This window comes from Rhinolophus hipposideros (genome assembly GCF_964194185.1).
Source record: "Rhinolophus hipposideros genome assembly, chromosome: 19".
NCBI classification, from domain to species: domain Eukaryota; kingdom Metazoa; phylum Chordata; class Mammalia; order Chiroptera; family Rhinolophidae; genus Rhinolophus; species Rhinolophus hipposideros.
Genome location: NC_138065.1, coordinates 9,482,323 through 9,498,887, shown reverse-complemented (window position 1 = coordinate 9,498,887; position 16,565 = coordinate 9,482,323). Strand labels below are relative to the sequence as shown.

General features: G+C 49.1%; 1 protein-coding gene across 1 annotated transcript in view; it reads left to right on the top strand.

Moving 5' to 3' along the window:
• The window catches only part of VANGL1 (VANGL planar cell polarity protein 1), a 54,703-nt gene that overhangs the window by 27,418 nt on the left and 10,720 nt on the right, over positions 1–16,565 (top strand). Inside the window, exons 5-7 of the mRNA XM_081026748.1 lie at positions 11,899–12,032; positions 13,479–13,611; positions 14,529–14,763. Coding sequence (XP_080882874.1) covers positions 11,899–12,032; positions 13,479–13,611; positions 14,529–14,763 — 502 coding nt within the window. The remainder of the gene's footprint in view (positions 1–11,898; positions 12,033–13,478; positions 13,612–14,528; positions 14,764–16,565) is intronic.

Below are 16,565 nucleotides of genomic sequence, written 5' to 3'. Positions count from 1 at the left end.
AATTGATGAAAGAATTGCTACGCAAAAAGGAATTCAAACTTTTTGGAAGATTTGGAAGATTCTCAACCTATCTGGACTGCAAAAAAATGAAGCATGAACTGAAGGGAACACCAAGGGTGTGGCTAGGGAATGATTTGATAATGAGATTAGTATGGATATGAACCAGGGATTAAATCAGCCATTTCTGTAGAAGCCAGGAATAAAGAGGAATTATGCCTATAGAAACACCGTCAGCTAGGAAAGGAAACGGAGAAAGTGGATCCGGCATGAAGGAACACTTATTATCCTTCAAGAAGAGGGAAGAATGACGCTGTCACCCTAGTGGGCCCCTAGGACGCAGCGTTGAACCAAAGAGGGTTATTCTCAAGTGTGAAGACCTGACGATGGGATTGACACTGCAAGGTCTCTGGTTTGGGAGCCTTCACCCCTTTCTCTTTTCCCATTCCTCCCTTTACAAATGGTGGGGTTTTTCCTGTGCTGGATCCACCTTGGTATTTTGGAGGCGCATAAATTGCCTGGTTTCACACATTCACAGCTGGAGAGGAATTTTGCCTCAGTATAAATTGGTCTTTGATTCTCGTTCATACATGATATAGAGGATATTTATTTAAATGAGTCTTTTGATTTTCAATTTAGAGTTGATGCTGGAATGAGTTAAGATCTTTGGGGCCATTGGGATGGAATCAATATATTTTGCGTGTGAGAAGGACATAAATTGGGGGTGGGGGAGAGAGGGGAAATGCATGGTTGAAGCTCTAAACCCCAGTGTGGCTATATTTGGAGATGGGGCTTCTAAAGAAGTCATTGAGGTTACATGAAGTCATAGATCTGATAAAATGAGCATTCTTATACGAAGAGATACCAGAGAGGTTGCACGCTTTCTCTCCTCCCCGTGTGCACATGGATTGAGGAAAAACCGTGTGAGGGTATAGTAAGAAAGCAGCCATTTGCAGGCCTGTAAGAAAACCAGAAACTGAATTAGCCAAACCATGATCTTGGACTTTTAGTCTCCAGAACTGTAAGCAAATAAGTTTCTGTTGTTTGAGCCACTCAGTCTATGGTATTTTGTTATGGCAGCTCTGAGCTAAGACAGGAACATATTACACACACTGGTGACTTTTGACCCCAAAACCCCAGGACACCATGAGATCAGTGAGTGCAGCTCAACCCTGATGAAACAGAGCTCATATTGTCCCCTCTCCAGCGCATGCCTGCGTCCTCTCAACTTGAATGGCGGCCTTGCTTGTCTTGATTGCACTTTAGTTTTCTAGTTATAAGTGAGAAAGAGAGTCTCCTGGGGAGATTAATGTTACTCCATTAATTCCAGGATACATCCAGCTCCCCTTGAAATCTTACGTTTGTGGTTCTTGGTCCAATGATACCCAAGCCCGTGATCACACCGCAGGTAGATTTGGCTGTCCTGCGGGGTTGTGGGCCCCTCCTCTCGTCGTCTAGCACCCATTGTCTCAGAGGACCTAACACCCTTGGCGTTGAGATTGGACAGTGTTTTCAAATGGCCGTGGTATTTATGATCATGGTTTCACAGACAATTTTATTTTTAGAATTGGGTGTTTGTTTCACTGCTTTCCAGTGAAGATATTTGCCTGTCTCTACCCCCACTCCATAAAAAAGCAAAGGATGAAAAGGCGTAAGAGCAAAAGAGTAGAGTGTGACAGTCTGCTCAGATCTGCTTTGCGGGGGGAGGTGTTTGAAGGCTGGCATAGAGCTGCCATTTGTGCTTTGGCCCCGTGGAGCCCATTAAAAGTGTTTTAATGAGAGTGTAAGGTGCGAGACACTGCAGCCCTATGTTTGTACAGCTGTCTGCTGGCAGCAGTCACAGCTGGGACGGCTTCCCTCGCTCGGTGTCTGCGCCCAAGCTTCACCCTGAGGCCGAGAGGAGTCAGCCCCACAAAGCATGGCCACCGAGGGAGAAGGAGCCCGTGGACGAATAGCTGGTATAGGTGGTCTTCCCGCCGGGCCCCAGGTGGCCGGGAAGTGGGTCCCCTACCCCAGCGGGTGTGCTGTTGATTTCCCTGGAGGACTCACGCTGCGAGCAGGGCCCAGTGTTCTGCACACCCACCCATGGGCCGGTGCATGTGGTTAGTTGGAGTGTGTGTGAGATGCTGATGGGTGTGGTCTGATGTGCGTGTGAGACGCTGACACCTAAGATGGGCAGGGGCCTGCTTTCCCTGTCCTGCAAAGCTGCTGCCCAGCTCTGTTCAGTCTCTGCGAGCAGAGGCCCATCTGGCCAGGCTGCTCACCCTCAGCCTCCAGACTTCTCATTGTGTGGAAAGTCCTTCCTGTCGTTCTTCCCAGGGCCAGAGGTACCGGTGTTGAGAGATGTGAGGCCAGATAAGAGAAGGCCAGTCAGCCACTCGGGTGGGTCAGGAGGTGCTGAGTCACTATCTAAATCTCCTTCTTAGGGAACCGTCGGCAGGCGGTTGTCTTTGATGTTTATCTGGCGTGAGTCAGCACAGTAATTTAAAACCTTGAGAAGCTGAGCTGGGTTGCAGGCAGGGCAGGTGTGATACAGCCTGTGTGCTGGCCTGGAAGCGGGGCTGTGAGCTCTCCAGGCAGACGGTGGCAATAGCCAAACTTGGCAGTGGAGGGGAAGCAGGGCTCGTAGGTCCCTCCGCGGTGAGAGGTCTGCCAGCATCACTGCGGTGGGAGAGGTAGGCAGCCAGACGGCCCCCGTGACTGGGTCATCTGCTCAGAAAGAGCCTGTCTCCTCAGCGTTGTCACCACACTCGGAACTGCCTGGTAGATTGTGGCCTCACGGCCAAGAGGCATGACATGTGTGACAGCTGTTCCTTGTTCAGTTCCTGAGACCAGAAGAAACAGGTCGTTGCATGTGCCTGTTACACCGTTCTAGTTCTGGTTGACAGAGTAGTCTCCTCTGCACACACTGTGGAGTAGTTTTGCTTGTGTTACTGGAGAGGGCATTTTCCAAGGTTATACTTTATCACCAGACACTTAAAGTGGGGGCAGTGCAGGGCATGGAGAAGGGCTCTGGGTGCTCCCCCAGACTGCACTGCGGGCACCATTCCATCAGGATCAGACCCTGTTAATTCTACCTCCTTCCAGATGCCGGGGTGTGTTTTCCCAGCTTCTAGTCCTTTCTAGTCACAGTTGGCTGTCTTTCTGTGGGGACAGCCTGCAGGGCTTGTCTGCAGCCCGATATTCAAAGCCTAGGCCAGGCACACTTTCCAGCTTGCACATACTGAGTCAAAGAACGTGGTTCCTGAAGCTTCCATGTAGCTGAGGAGCCAGCAGGCTGGGGCCTCACCAGCAGCAGAGGACCGCTGATCTGGGTCCCCTCTCAGGATGGGCCTCACGTCTCAAGAGCTCAAGCAGCAATGTGTGTCCCTCCTGCTCTATCGTGACCAAGTCCCAGAAAATCCAGCCTGTCTCTCACATCTTCCCGCAATCTACCCCAGAGCAGCCAGTTAAACACAAGCCGATCCCACTCTTTTCTCTTTCCTGTTCTCAGGGGATCATTGCCTGTTATCTGGGTGGGGCTTGTGTAAGCCACCTCTCCATGTGCAGCTGTAGACAAACATTTTAATTAAAAGGCAGGAGGGTCAGGAGATACAGACACTCATGTGCTGGGTTCTCAGTGGAGGCGGCTGCAACGTCCAGGGGCTAATTATGTTTGCGTCTCTGGGACTGACGTGGATATTGCTGCAAATGGTCCTGACTCTGTCAGACAAGTCAGCTTGTCTCCAAGGCCAGGGTGCAGTGCGGCCCACACATCCTGCTTGAAGTCTTGTTGACCTCTCTGGGGAGAAGTCAGTCAGATAAAACCGAGGACATCCGCCGCTTTCCCAGGTTGGGAGTTTTCACAGAAAGCCGAATCAGCTTTTAGTTTGGATTCTGCATTTTAGCGTTTTCTCAAAGACCCCGGGTTCAGGCCTAAATTGCAGCCACCCACTAAGACACACATTACAGAGTAGGAGGCAGGGTGGCCTTGGGACCCAGACAGCCTTCACTGTTGGCATCCCTTGGGTCTTCCCTGCCAGCTTACCCTCTCTCCTACCCACACACGCCCTCTCGTCCCATCCCCGCCCTTCTCACCCTCATTTGCCTTCTTTTCTCACTCTCTCTCACCTGAGCCTTTCGTCTTAGCCTGGCCTTGACCTTCACCTGCCTTCATCATTCTTGACCTAAATACAAATGTGTTGGTTTCCTAAGGCTGTTGCAGCAAAGGACCACAGATTGGGTGGCTTAAATTCTCCCAGGTTTGGAGGCAAGAAGACTGACATGTAGGTGTTGACGGGGCCAGGGCCTTGCTCCCTCTGAAGGTTCAAGGGACAAACCTCCCTTCTCTTTCTAGCTCCTGGCAGTTGGTGGCAATTCTTGGTGCTCCTTGTCTTACAGCTGCATTACTCCAGCCTCTGCTCCATTGTCACGTGGCCTTCTCTGTGCGTCATCCTTTCTTCTTACAGACATCTGTATGACCTTATCGTATTGGTATTACATCTGCAAAGACCCTACAAGGTCACATTTGGAAGTTCTCGGTAGATGTGGATTTGGGGAGACACTGTTCAACACACTTCCACAGATTTCTCAAGCTGCTCTGTGCCTCAGCACTGAGACCCTCTTGCTCTAACTGCAGACATTTAGGGGGCTTAGTTCACACCCGCCTGTGCCTGCCCACATTGCTTCCTCTGCCTGGAATGAGCTTTACAGCCCATCGTCTTCATGGCGTAGCCATCAGTCATCTTGTAAGTCTGAACTCAGAAACCCAGCTTTGCCTCCTCTGTGGGTCGTCACCTGCACCCCCGAACCCCTCACCCCCACCCCCAGTCACATATTCCATCACAGCCCCCAAGTCACTTGATTGTTGTCACCACCAAAGGGAGGGTAAGCCCCTTGAGGTCCATGTCACATCTATACCCCAGTACTTGGCACTTAGTCGGTGCTCATGAGTCATATTTGCCTATGGATGGAGTTGGGGAGGCCGCTTATTAGGGTTTTTCTGAATGTCAGCATCCTTAGTTGGCTTACAGGATAGTGAGTACTCACCCAGAAAGGAGAGCTTTGCAGGTTTTGCTCTGTGCCGAGAACATTGTCTCTTTAGTACTTTCCTGTCAGCTCTACCTATATGGTAGGTAATCCGAACAATGGTGGCTGGCATGGACATGGGGCGTTAGCATGTAAGAAATGCTTTCACGTTTTTCACGTATGAAGAAAGCTGATTTTGTTGACAGCACTAAAGGGAGCAAATTAATATTTGAAAATAAGTGGCTAACACTGGATGAGGCTTCCCTACCTGGCCCTGTCAGGGAGGCCTTTCTCCCTGCTCTGGAAGAATTTAAAGGCTGTATACTTTAAGGGTCTTGGGCTGGATGAGCGCTAAAGCTTTACTATTTCTGGTTTTAATAGTATATATTAGTTTAATGGCAGCCGCGATGATCAGATCCAGGAGAAAGTGAATGAATAGGAAATAGACATCTCGGGAGAGTGTGCACCATGCTTTTCAAGGCCTCAGTGCTTTTATCTGCAAAATAAGAGAGTTAAAAGAGAGGAGTTTATGGCGACAATTGTTTCCTTCAAGTATCTGATAGGCTTTCACAATAGAGAGGCGCTTGGTTCTGGAAGGAAGCTGTGGGTGGATTAGTGGGTGGAACTTAAAGAAAGGTCATTTCAGCACCAAGAGAGAGTGAAATTTCTTTTCAGGCAGAGGCTGGATGCTTGTCTGGGATGTTAGGAAAAGAATTGGTATGTGGATTTCGAGTTTGAACTAGATGGGCTCTGATTTCTTCAATTCTTCCATGTTTCCCCAAAAATAAGACCTAGCCAGACAATCAGCTCTAATGTATGTGTCTTTTGGAGCAAAAATTAATATAAGACATTATATTATGTTATGTTATGTTATATTACGTTATATTATACTATACTATATTATATTATACTATACTATATTATACTATATTATATTATGTTATATTATATTTATTATATTATATTGACTGGGTCTTATATTAATTTTTGCTCCAAAAGACACATTAGAGCTGATTGTCCGGCCAGGTCTTATTTTCGGGGAAACACAGTTGTGTCTCTGCTTGGGTGAACACAAAGATTCTCTTCATTTGGTGGAGAGTAGAATTTTGTTATTCAGCATAAGTGGAGGTTGGGTCATGCTTTTGTGCCCAGAGGCTGCAGGAATAATCTACCCACCGCCCCCCCCACCCACCCATGTCTTGCTGCAAAATGTTCCTACTCATTGGAAACATGATCATATTTTATACTTACATAATTCTTTATAGTGTATAAATGCTTTCACTGGCATCATTGCCTTTACTCGTCTCAACAACCACACGGAATAGTTGGTCTTATCTCTCCATCGTGGGCCAAGAAACAGGCCAAGAAAGGGGAAATGACTTAGGCAGGTGTGGGACGTCATAGGATCAGCCCTGTAATCCAGACCTCCTGGCTCTTAGGGCACTGCTTTTTTCTACTCTGTGGATCATGCATGCCTCCCTCATCACTGGGCTTGATTTTCAGGGTGCTGAGCGTTGGCAGGAAATACTGCATAAAAATAGAGGGTACCATAACTTTATAGTCTTACGTTCCGAAAGACAGCCATGTGAGGGGTCTGGAACTGGCTCACTTCCTGTGATGTACCCTCGTGCTGCTCCTGGATGGGGAATGCAGTGCGCGCTCATGTGGGGGACAGATTAGCTTTCCCAACCTACAAGGTCATGTAAGCTCCAGGTACTGCCATTTATGAGCCATTTGCTCTGGAGCATTCACTTTTAAATGTATTATCTCATTCAGTCTTTAAAACAAGTCTAAACCAAACGGGCAGTTCCTCCCTGGGAAGCAGAAAAGTGGAGGGTTGAGTTTCCAATATTCTTCCTGGCCTCAGTGCCAACTGACTTTTAAAGTGTGGGAAAGTCACAGAATTTGGAATCGCCCCATTGATTTTCAAGCTCAGGAGATCACCGCCACCGGTGACACCAGACCTCTGCCAAACCTGGTATATTTGGATCTCGCAGCCTGTTCCTAGAATTTCTGACTAGCCACCTACAGGCCAGGCTTGCCCCGTTCATTTCAATAATCTGTCAGCAGTACATTTTATACAGTTAAGTAATTTGGAGCTCACTTCTGTTATAGCAGAGCTTTCTATGGTTTTTGTTTTTTCCCCCCACCCAGCAGATGAAGAACCTGAGGTTTGGAGAAATGAATTGTTCAAGGTCAAAGAATAAATGAAAGAGCCAAGAGACTCGTTTTCTGGGGTCAAAGCCAGGAGCATTTGCACGGTGCATACTTTCTCCCCCAGCAGATAATGCACGGAGCCTGGGAGAGGCATTCATTTGTGTTTGCGTCTGTTTTTCAGAATTTACCTTTAAAAATGTTTCTTCCAGATTTTTCTGAAGTTCAGTGTTAACTGTCTTCGGAGGTGGTGCTCTCTAAGTCTGTTTAAGAAACATAGCATAAGGGTGAGCCCCTCTTCTCCGTTGCCATGGCAGTTGTATAACAGTTGTCAACGGCACTAGCAGTGTGTTGTGGTTGATTAGACACAAAAGACGCAGCATTTCACATGCCACCCTTTGTCCTGAAAAGAAAACAGACCCGGGAGGCCACATGGTCAACAGTGAGTTTCAGAGTTAATAGGGGCTGTTGAGTTCCCTCCGACATTGGTGTCTATGTGTTGCTGCCCTGCCTTTTCCATGATTTCAAGTTTGGACCATCGTGGACCCAGCAGGGTTGAGGGGGTTACTTTCCCAGTGGTGACAGTAAGAACTTCTGATCTTGAATAGTCCATCATCCACGTTGTCTTTCCGTATGCATACCTGGGATTCCTGAATTTCTGTTTTTGTGTGTTTTCCACAGATATCCGTGGTCTGTGAAAGGACAATTCCCTGGACAGTGGCATTGGAGGGTGTATGGAATGGGGCATTAACTGAATTCAGAGGTGTCCTTCTTGGGAGAGTTCTCCTTGCCACGGGTTTTTGGTGGGGTCTTACCTCGAGAGAACAGATTTCTTACCACCGTGGTTTTTCTCCCCACCCCTACCCGCCTTCTCAGAGATGATCTGGTCGGGCGAATGGGACTAGTCGAAGGGTTTGCTTTTGTTCATCTCTGAGGCCCTTTTTGCCTGTCAGATTCTGCGGTTTTATGAAATATGTGCTGAGAATGGACCCTATACCTATGGGATTCTCTGGTTTCCTGAGGGAGCACGTTGATCCAGTGGGTATTAAGTACCAGTGGGGAAGTCAAACGCGGTGTCCCTTGTCTGGGGACTCACCGGCTTGTTGAGGAGAGTAGCGTGCTTGAGGACATCACCAGTCTCGTGTGGCTGTCGATGCTGTGAGTTTAGGGACAGATCACTGGCGACCAAACAGTTGGAAAAGACGTCCTAAAAGAAACTGGTCCTGCTTTGACCTTGTATCTTACCAAGCAAGAGAGGCAGGAAGATACTGAACCTTGACATCGGCTGAGGAAAAGGATCCTGCCTCCTGGCATTGGGGGTCATGCGTGACTTGGGCTGGTGCCAGGGTGCCCTGCAGGATGTCCCCTCAGTAGATGCTACATTGTTGTTTTCCTGGGAAGCCAAACGATGTATTAGTAGTATGTTCCTTTTAACCTAAAGTCAGTTATCTAACAAATTCAACCCATCCAAAGCATGAATCAGGAATCGGAACAGAAATGAAAAAGACCGTGGACTTTGGCTTGAAATAGCCACGACTTCCTGGGCTGCATTGGATACCTCTCCACTGGAGCAGAGCTCCTTCCGTGGGTCTCTCGAAGCCCATCTTCTCTGTTTGTACCTGAGTGGAGGGTGTGTGAGAACACAAAGGGGAGTGTCTGAGGCAGGTGGGTTGACAGCACCTCGGAATGACTTGGATCGTAAAGGAGAAGCATTTAGAGGAGAGGGGACCAGGCAGCCTCGGGTACTGAGACCGCAGTGTGGGGTGTGGGGACGGGCTGTCCCTGCCTCCTGCGGGGTCTTCCGGCTTCACCGTGCTCCACACGTGACACAGACCATCATGCATGTAGTCGTCATCCCGAGTCACCAGCAAGACCTAACTTCCTACATTACATAGTTTCTTCTCTCAAAAAGGGGAAGAAAGGCATATTGGATTTTAGTCTGACTCTCACAACCATTTTTTTTTTTAAGTTGGGCATTGCCGTTTGTTGTTTTCAGTTCTGTGGAGCTCCTCACACCCCAGTATGGCTAGATATGCCAAGGGTGGCCCAGGGGGTTTGCTGTAGGCAAGGAGGTGCCCTGCTCTTAGAGGCATTTCCACACTCCCTGAGGGTCCTTCAGCTCCCACGTTCACTGGTCAGCCGGGGGGTTCAGCCAAGTGCACGGCGGCGTCTGGAACCTTCTGGTGCCTCTGTGGAGATGCGGGTGCTGGAGGAGGAGAGACTGTCTGAACTTGCCCCCTTGCTCTGTGCTTCTGAGCGAAGGTTCTCGAGCTCTGGGAGACCGGGAGATGCACGCAGGTCACTTCTGGGGCTCCTGTCCCATGTTACCTGCACCATCCCACGCTCGTCCCTGAGGGCCAGCGAGGAAGAGCGTGAGGCGGGCTTTGTGTGCTGGCAGGTGGGAGGGTGTGGGCTGTGCACTCCAGCGTGGGCAGCCCAGTGCGATTTGGGATGGAGAGTAGGGAAGCAGGGCCACCAGGCTCACATCCAGCCTTGCCTCTCCTGCCTCGCAGGCCCGGGCCGAGTTTCTGTGATCCGCTGGGCCCCTCCTTGTGGCCTGGCTGAACAGAAAAGCCTAAACCCATCAACCACAAGAAGGTTTGCTTTGAAGACGAGCCTGAGAATAACCTCTGGGTTGCATTTTAACTTTCAAATTTTCATCAGGGAAATAATTTTCTGCTGGAATCCAAGTGCTTAGAGCTGTTTCCATGTCCGGATAGGAGCGTGGGATGGAATATTTTCACCCCAGCGTGTCTGTGTCATAAACGGAGACTTATTTCTGTGACTCCTTGTCTCCCCAAGCCCAGGGACTCCGGCAAAGCAGTGCACCGGGCACCAAGTGGTAAAGATGCAGGAGAAGGGAGTGTTTGTGCGTGTAGCAGAGACAGAGCCATGGTCAGTCTCTGGATGGAGCGGGAGGTGAAGACGCATTTGCCCCCTTCCGAGCTAGCAGACAGGCAGGGAGGAGATGGGGCCATGTGGAGCTGGAGATCCACTGGGCAAGGCTCTCAGTGTGAGCAAAGATCTGGGACCCACAAAGCTCACCTCAAGGACCACTTCACCTCCTCAGGGGGCTGCGCCTACATCCACCCAAGGCCCGGGCCATCAGAAGCTGTTCTGTGTGCCCCCCGCTCCCTGTGTATTCCAGTTAGTTGACACGGGGCCTCTGTTCCATGTACACCTGTCTGAGGGGAAGCTCCTCCCATCTTATCTTTGCATTCCTAGGGCGCAGCAGATGTAGGTACTCAAATAGGAAAGTGATGAGTGAGCAACTGAGTAACTGAATGACTGGGGCTTTCAAAATGGAGATTTGCTCTTAGGAATCTGATGATTCCTTTGTATATGTTTGGTCTCTCCGGATTTCCCCAGCCCCACGTGCGTGTGCATGTCTAGGTGGATACTAAACACCGGCTGAATGCAGATCGCTGACCCAGGCACTGCGCGGGGATAAGTAAGACAGCTTTGCCATGACTGTCTCAGGGAGGTTAGCTGACTGACTTCTAGATCGTTGTTTAGACTCTGTGTTAAACTCTGGGGGCAGCGTCCCACGGGGAGCTGAAGGGCAGGTTGGCAAAGTGTCCTGCTGATCGGTTAGGGGCTGCCCTGTCTTCGTGTCGACGCCTGAGCCACTCGGCGAGCCATGGAATGGAGCAGGGTCATCTAGGAATTGAAAGCAGCCCCGTCATGGTGCCCGAGCTACGGTAAATAATCCTGTTACTTCATCTACTTAGAAAGGAACCAGGAGGAAAACATAAAGGGCAAGATACAAACAACTGGATGGAGTTTAGCACACTGGTGGTTGGTGGCAGTACGCATGCTGTCCCACGGAGGCCACACGTCACAGGGAAGGAACACGAGTTAGAGGTTTGTCAGTGCAGATTGGAGCCCCAGCCCTGCCGTTCGGTACATGTAGGTGGCTGTGCAGGTCATAGATTTTGAACCTCCGTTTTCTTATCCTGAATGATTGTGGGGGGACAAATGAGATGAGCTATGTAAAAAGCCGTCCTGCCGCCAAAGACCAAGAGTGAGTTCTTTTGCTGAGTGTGGGCACCGTCCCTCCCAGACCTTCTTCCCCCTTCTCTGCTCCTGGGCTGCTCTCCGAGGGGCCAAGCAGGTGATGGGGTAGAATTTGCTGCAGGGCCCTGGGGCATCGAGCTGGCCTGGGCTGGAAGGGATGGAACGAGGAGGAGGAGTCAGCCGCTCATATCTGTAGCGGCTTCTTTCACGTGCGCTCTGCCCTGTGTGGTGTAACTCTGAGCTATAGAAAATGAAAAACCCAGCGTTCCTCATACCAGGGGCCGTGAGGTGTATGGGGGGTAATGTTGCATCAGGACCTGGAGAAGCCTGGATCCATACTTTATTTCCCTTGTTAGCTTGGCAACCGTCTGTAAGTCTCTTGACCATTTTGGGGTCCTCATTTCCCTCTTTCGTAAACTCAGAAAAATAGGAAAGTTATGTGTACCCTAAACAATTCTAAGTTATGACATGTTCTTTTCTCAACAATTGGCTAGATGGCATATGGTTAATGTGCCTGGGAGAGAGCACAGAAGCCGCTTGACGACGGGTCGTAGTTTCATCTTTAAATTCTCATCCTGGAGACAGAAGGTGTGGTGAAACCCAGCGGCCTATGGGACGTGTTCCTTGGTTATGTTACCTGACTCCAAAAGGAGTTTTGTTTTTCACTTAGGACCTAACTATTCAGTGAAAAAGCTTTGCATTAATTTTGCCCTCTTTTCTCAGTATCCAGCGAGCAGCCTTGGTGGTTCTGGAAAATTACTATAAAGATTTCACCATCTATAACCCCAGTCTCCTAACAGCCTCCAAATTCCGAGCAGCCAAGCACATGGCAGGGCTGAAAGTCTACAACGTAGATGGTACGTGCCTTGAAATGATGTCTGTGCTGGGTGTAGGGAGCAGTTTGGGCAACGATTTAGCTTAAATGTCACCGTCCATTTGGTTCTGCCTCCTCTCGGTGTTTGTCTTTATGGGACATTCTCATTTCAGAACAGTTTCTTTTTTCTGTCTCTCTCTCTTTTGTTTTTCTCCCTGGCAAACATATTTGCAGAGGAATGTTGATTTACAGTCTACATCTGTGGGAGGTTCATTCATTCTGGGGTTTTATGATTGAAAACAATAGTGATGTGTGTTTCCTGCCTCCTGCTGGGAACATCTTAATGAAAACTATTAGGAAAGGGCTGCTTTTCAAAATTTGGATAAATGACCCAAAGACGCAGCTACCCAAAACCATTAAGACTAAAATTCTCAGTGGTTCAGGCATCTGGTGAGATACTTCCAGGCATTTCTCAATCCTGGCTAGGCGCTGGAGTTGAGTGGGTGGCAGGAGGCCAGAGGCCAGGCTGGGGACGTCAGAGCTGTTTCAGGCTATCAGACGCTTCAGTGCAAGAAACAGGATACGGTGTCATTTCTTGCTGGGCACCTTGATCAGGGCAAGAGTTTTGCGAACCCTAGAAGAGAGGATCACGTTGTTAGCAAATTAAGTGATTTATAGATGGTGTCAATGTTGGGTGGCAAAACCCTCCCCATTTTTGTTCGGTTTTGTTTTTTGGTGAATGAGATATGTACTCTGGGGAATCCTGAAAGATTGGTTAAGTTTGCCTGGGGTCTGAAAACAGTGAAAATTCCCATTAGCCAAAGCAAGTCATTCACCACGTAGGTGATTTATAAGAAAGCATGAGATGGGCCTCGTCCTCTTGAAAAGTCCAGGTGGCCAATGGTCAGGGAAACGAGACCAGGAGTTCCAAGTCTGTGTTAACAAATGGGCCGTGGGCAAGTCCTCAAGTGTTGGTTTTCTGTACAAGTTGTGGCTGCCGTGACATTACAGCATGCCTCATTTTCCTGTGTGCAGTCACGTCACTGTGTCCCCCTTGACTTTCCTTTTCTCCGTCCTTGTTCTCCCATCCCTCTCATTCTCTCTCATGGTCTTGTTGCTGAAACGTGACGTTCCAACTGCCCTTATGGGCAACCCGAAACTTTCTGTAACGGATGGTAAGTCCCATCGTCACACTCGTCACACTCGGTGTGTTACTTTTGGCCACCATTTTAATTGTCGAGCATTCTTCCTCCCCTTCTGAACTCTTTTTCCATTTCCACTTATCAGATTGGGCTTTAGGGACATGTCCGTAGTCTCGCGGAGCAGGGGACCCATTCACCCTCCTGGGAAGCCACTTTGGGGGGTTGTGTGCTTCGTAGGGGGTAGGTGGGGGGGGTCAGTCCTGACAGACTATGGTGCTAGTGTTCAGCCCCCTTTCGAAGCCCCATGGCATTAAAACTATTCTTCCTCCTCCGTCCTTTCCCCAAAGGGCCCACCAACAACGCCACCGGTCAGTCCCGGGCCATGATTGCCGCAGCTGCCCGGCGCAGGGACTCAAGCCACAACGAGTTGTATTACGAAGAGGCAGACCATGAGCGGCGGGTGAAGAAGCGGAGAGCGAGGTATGCTGCCCCCCCAGCACACACACACTAACACCCCCTGGTCGCAGACTTTCTGTTTTTGAACCTCTAGAATGAAACTTCCGTTTATCCACATGACCTTCCTGGGCCTTTGGAGTGAATCTTGCTCCAGTGCTTCTCAAACGTTCGCACGCATAGTCATCGCCAGGAGGGCTTGTTAACACACAAGCCTCTGGGTTCCACCCTCAAAGGTCACTTACAATTCAGGAGGTCTGGAGTCGGGCCCAAGAATGTGCGTTTCTTACAAATTCCCAGCTGACACTGAGCTGCCGGCCTGCAGCCTGCACTGTGAGAGGGCCCATCCTACAGCGCCCCTGGCCCTTGCTGGTTTTCCAGGTCTGATCCTGGTAACGGAAATGCATGGAGGTGCTTTCCACCATACGCGCTGAGCTGCTTCCTTTTTCCCAGGGGCTGCTGGCATGGCAGCTGCATCGATGGGCATACAGCTGTGGTGCTTGGTAAGGCTGCTTCTGCACCCCCAGCCTCCTCTCAGTGCGTGCGGAGCCTTTTGTAACCAGAGTCTGAGAGACCTTAGAACGCTTTTCATCTAACCCTTCACTGTAGAGGTGAAAAGGATTGAAGCCAGTCTCCCAAGCACGTTAGGGGCGGGACTGAGAACAGAAGTCATCTCCCGGCCCCAGGCAGGCCTCCTTCCTCCTCACCCCTGTGGCCCCAGTTCCATGTGTATTGCTTTTGGGGATGTTTTGTTTTGTTTTGTTTTTGCCTTCCTTTCTCTCTCCCTCCCTCTCCTCCCAACTGTCTGCAGTGACAGCTAAGGATGTGAGCTCTGCGGGAGCTGGGGGCAGGCTTGGACACAGCCGGCAGGCCGTAGTCCTTCCAAATCCAAGATGACTCTATTCACACATCCCATCCTGGTGACCATGTCTCATTGTCCCCAGGCTGGTGGTTGCAGTGGAGGAGGCTTTCATCCACATCCAGCGCCTCCAGGCCGAGGAACAGCAGAAGGCGCCAGGGGAGGTGATGGACCCCAGGGAGGCGGCCCAGGCCATCTTTCCCTCCATGGCACGGGCTCTGCAGAAGTACCTGCGAGCCACGCGGCAGCAGCATTACCACAGCATGGAGAGCATCCTGCAGCACCTGGCCTTCTGCATCACCCACAGCATGACCCCTAAGGTGCGCCTTGCCACCGCGCGTGGGAGTCCCGTTGTGGGGTGACAAAGTCAGAGGCTTCTCTAAAGCACGAACTAGTAAGAATGAGCGATTCACACTTCTGGAGTGTTTTGGTGCAGTTGTTTTTTTAGATATGCCGTTTGAAGGCCTCTAGAGTCAAGCAGAGGAAAGCATTTAGCTTCGGGACTGTACAGATAGTAGTCAGGGGGACTCAGGTGTTCTGGAGCCACCTTGGCACTTTCTAACCTGGGTCCTCCGCTAGCTAGCCGGGGAGACCTCGGGCCAATAGCGTTAATGGCTCTGTGCTTCAGTTTCCTAATCTGTAAATTGGGGATGATACTGATGCCTCATTGGGGTGTCGTGAGAACTGAGTTCATTCACGTGAAGTGCTGAAAGCAGTGCCTGTCATGGGGTAAGGACTGAATAAATGGCTATTATTGTTAGTGGTACATATGATGCCATGTCTTTGTTTTTGGATGTTGTGGAATTTATTTTACTGAGTGGTCTTTTGGTGTATGACGAGTACACTTCTAGGCCTATTACAAGAAACAGCCTTGTATCTCATAAAGGGGTGTGATCAGGGAGGCAAAATAGAGTAAGGGTTTTGCATGTGACCTTTCTTCAAACAGAAGTGGGTTCAAATTCTGGCTCCACTGTTTAATTGGTTTGTGGCTTTGTGTACGTTACTCTACACTTCTTTCCTCTTTTATAAAATGGGGATAATAATAATGTCAACCTCATAGGGTTGTTATGTGAGAATAATATTACATATGACAACATGACATAGAAATCATGTGGTAGAGAGTAAGTGAGTTTGGCATATAGTACACATGTAACATTATTAGTTATGTTACTGTTATTATTAGTATGGACCTGTGTACATACATTGTCCTATACATGTACAACTGCTGGTTACATTGTCACTAACCAGTGTCAACCCTGAGGAAAGCAATACAGAAATATTCAGTAAGAAACCGTAAGGTTTTTCACATTCCTTGACTTGCCTAGAAATAATATTCAGCGTAGTCAGATTTATACGTGCAGGTGATTTTTGCAGAATAATCTGTCATAACTCAAAATTGGAAATAACTTAAAGATGGAACAGTGGCTTATAAATTATGGTAGATCACTTATTGAAACATGGAAGAATCTTTGTTCGACTATTAAGTTACAAAAAAGCAGAATGCGAAACTGTGTGGAGACTGGTTGCAAATAAGAACAGTATGTCTGCACGGGCAAAGGGATAGCTTGTACCACCACCAGAAGCAGTTCTTTTCCTTGTTCTCAAGACTTTGTGAAGTTTCCCAGTTGTTTTCTTTTTCATTTCGATACTGTGTACTTGTCTGCGTTAAAAATAATATTCTGGGTGAATAGCGCTGCAGTGTACATAGGGGTACATATATCTTCACGAATAAATGTTTTCCAATGGTTCGGGTAGATACCCAGGAGAGGGATCGCTGGGTCGTATGGTAATTCCATTCGTCATTTCTTGAGGAACCTCCACACGGCCTTCCGTAGCGGCTGCACCCGTCTGCCTTCCCACCGGCAGTGGATGAGGGTCCTTTTTCCCCACAGCCTCTCCAACGCTTGTGATTATATTGCTTGTCTTGTTGAGACTAACAGCCATTCTGACTGGGTGTAAGATGGTATCTCGTGGTGGTTTAGGTTTGCATTTCCCTGACAGCTAGGGAAGCTGAGCATTTTTTCTCACGTGTCTTTTGGCCGTTTGTGTGCGTCTGTTTAGGTCCTCCTCCCATTTTTTTAATTGGATTGTGTTTTGTTGTTGAGTCATATGAGTTCTTTGT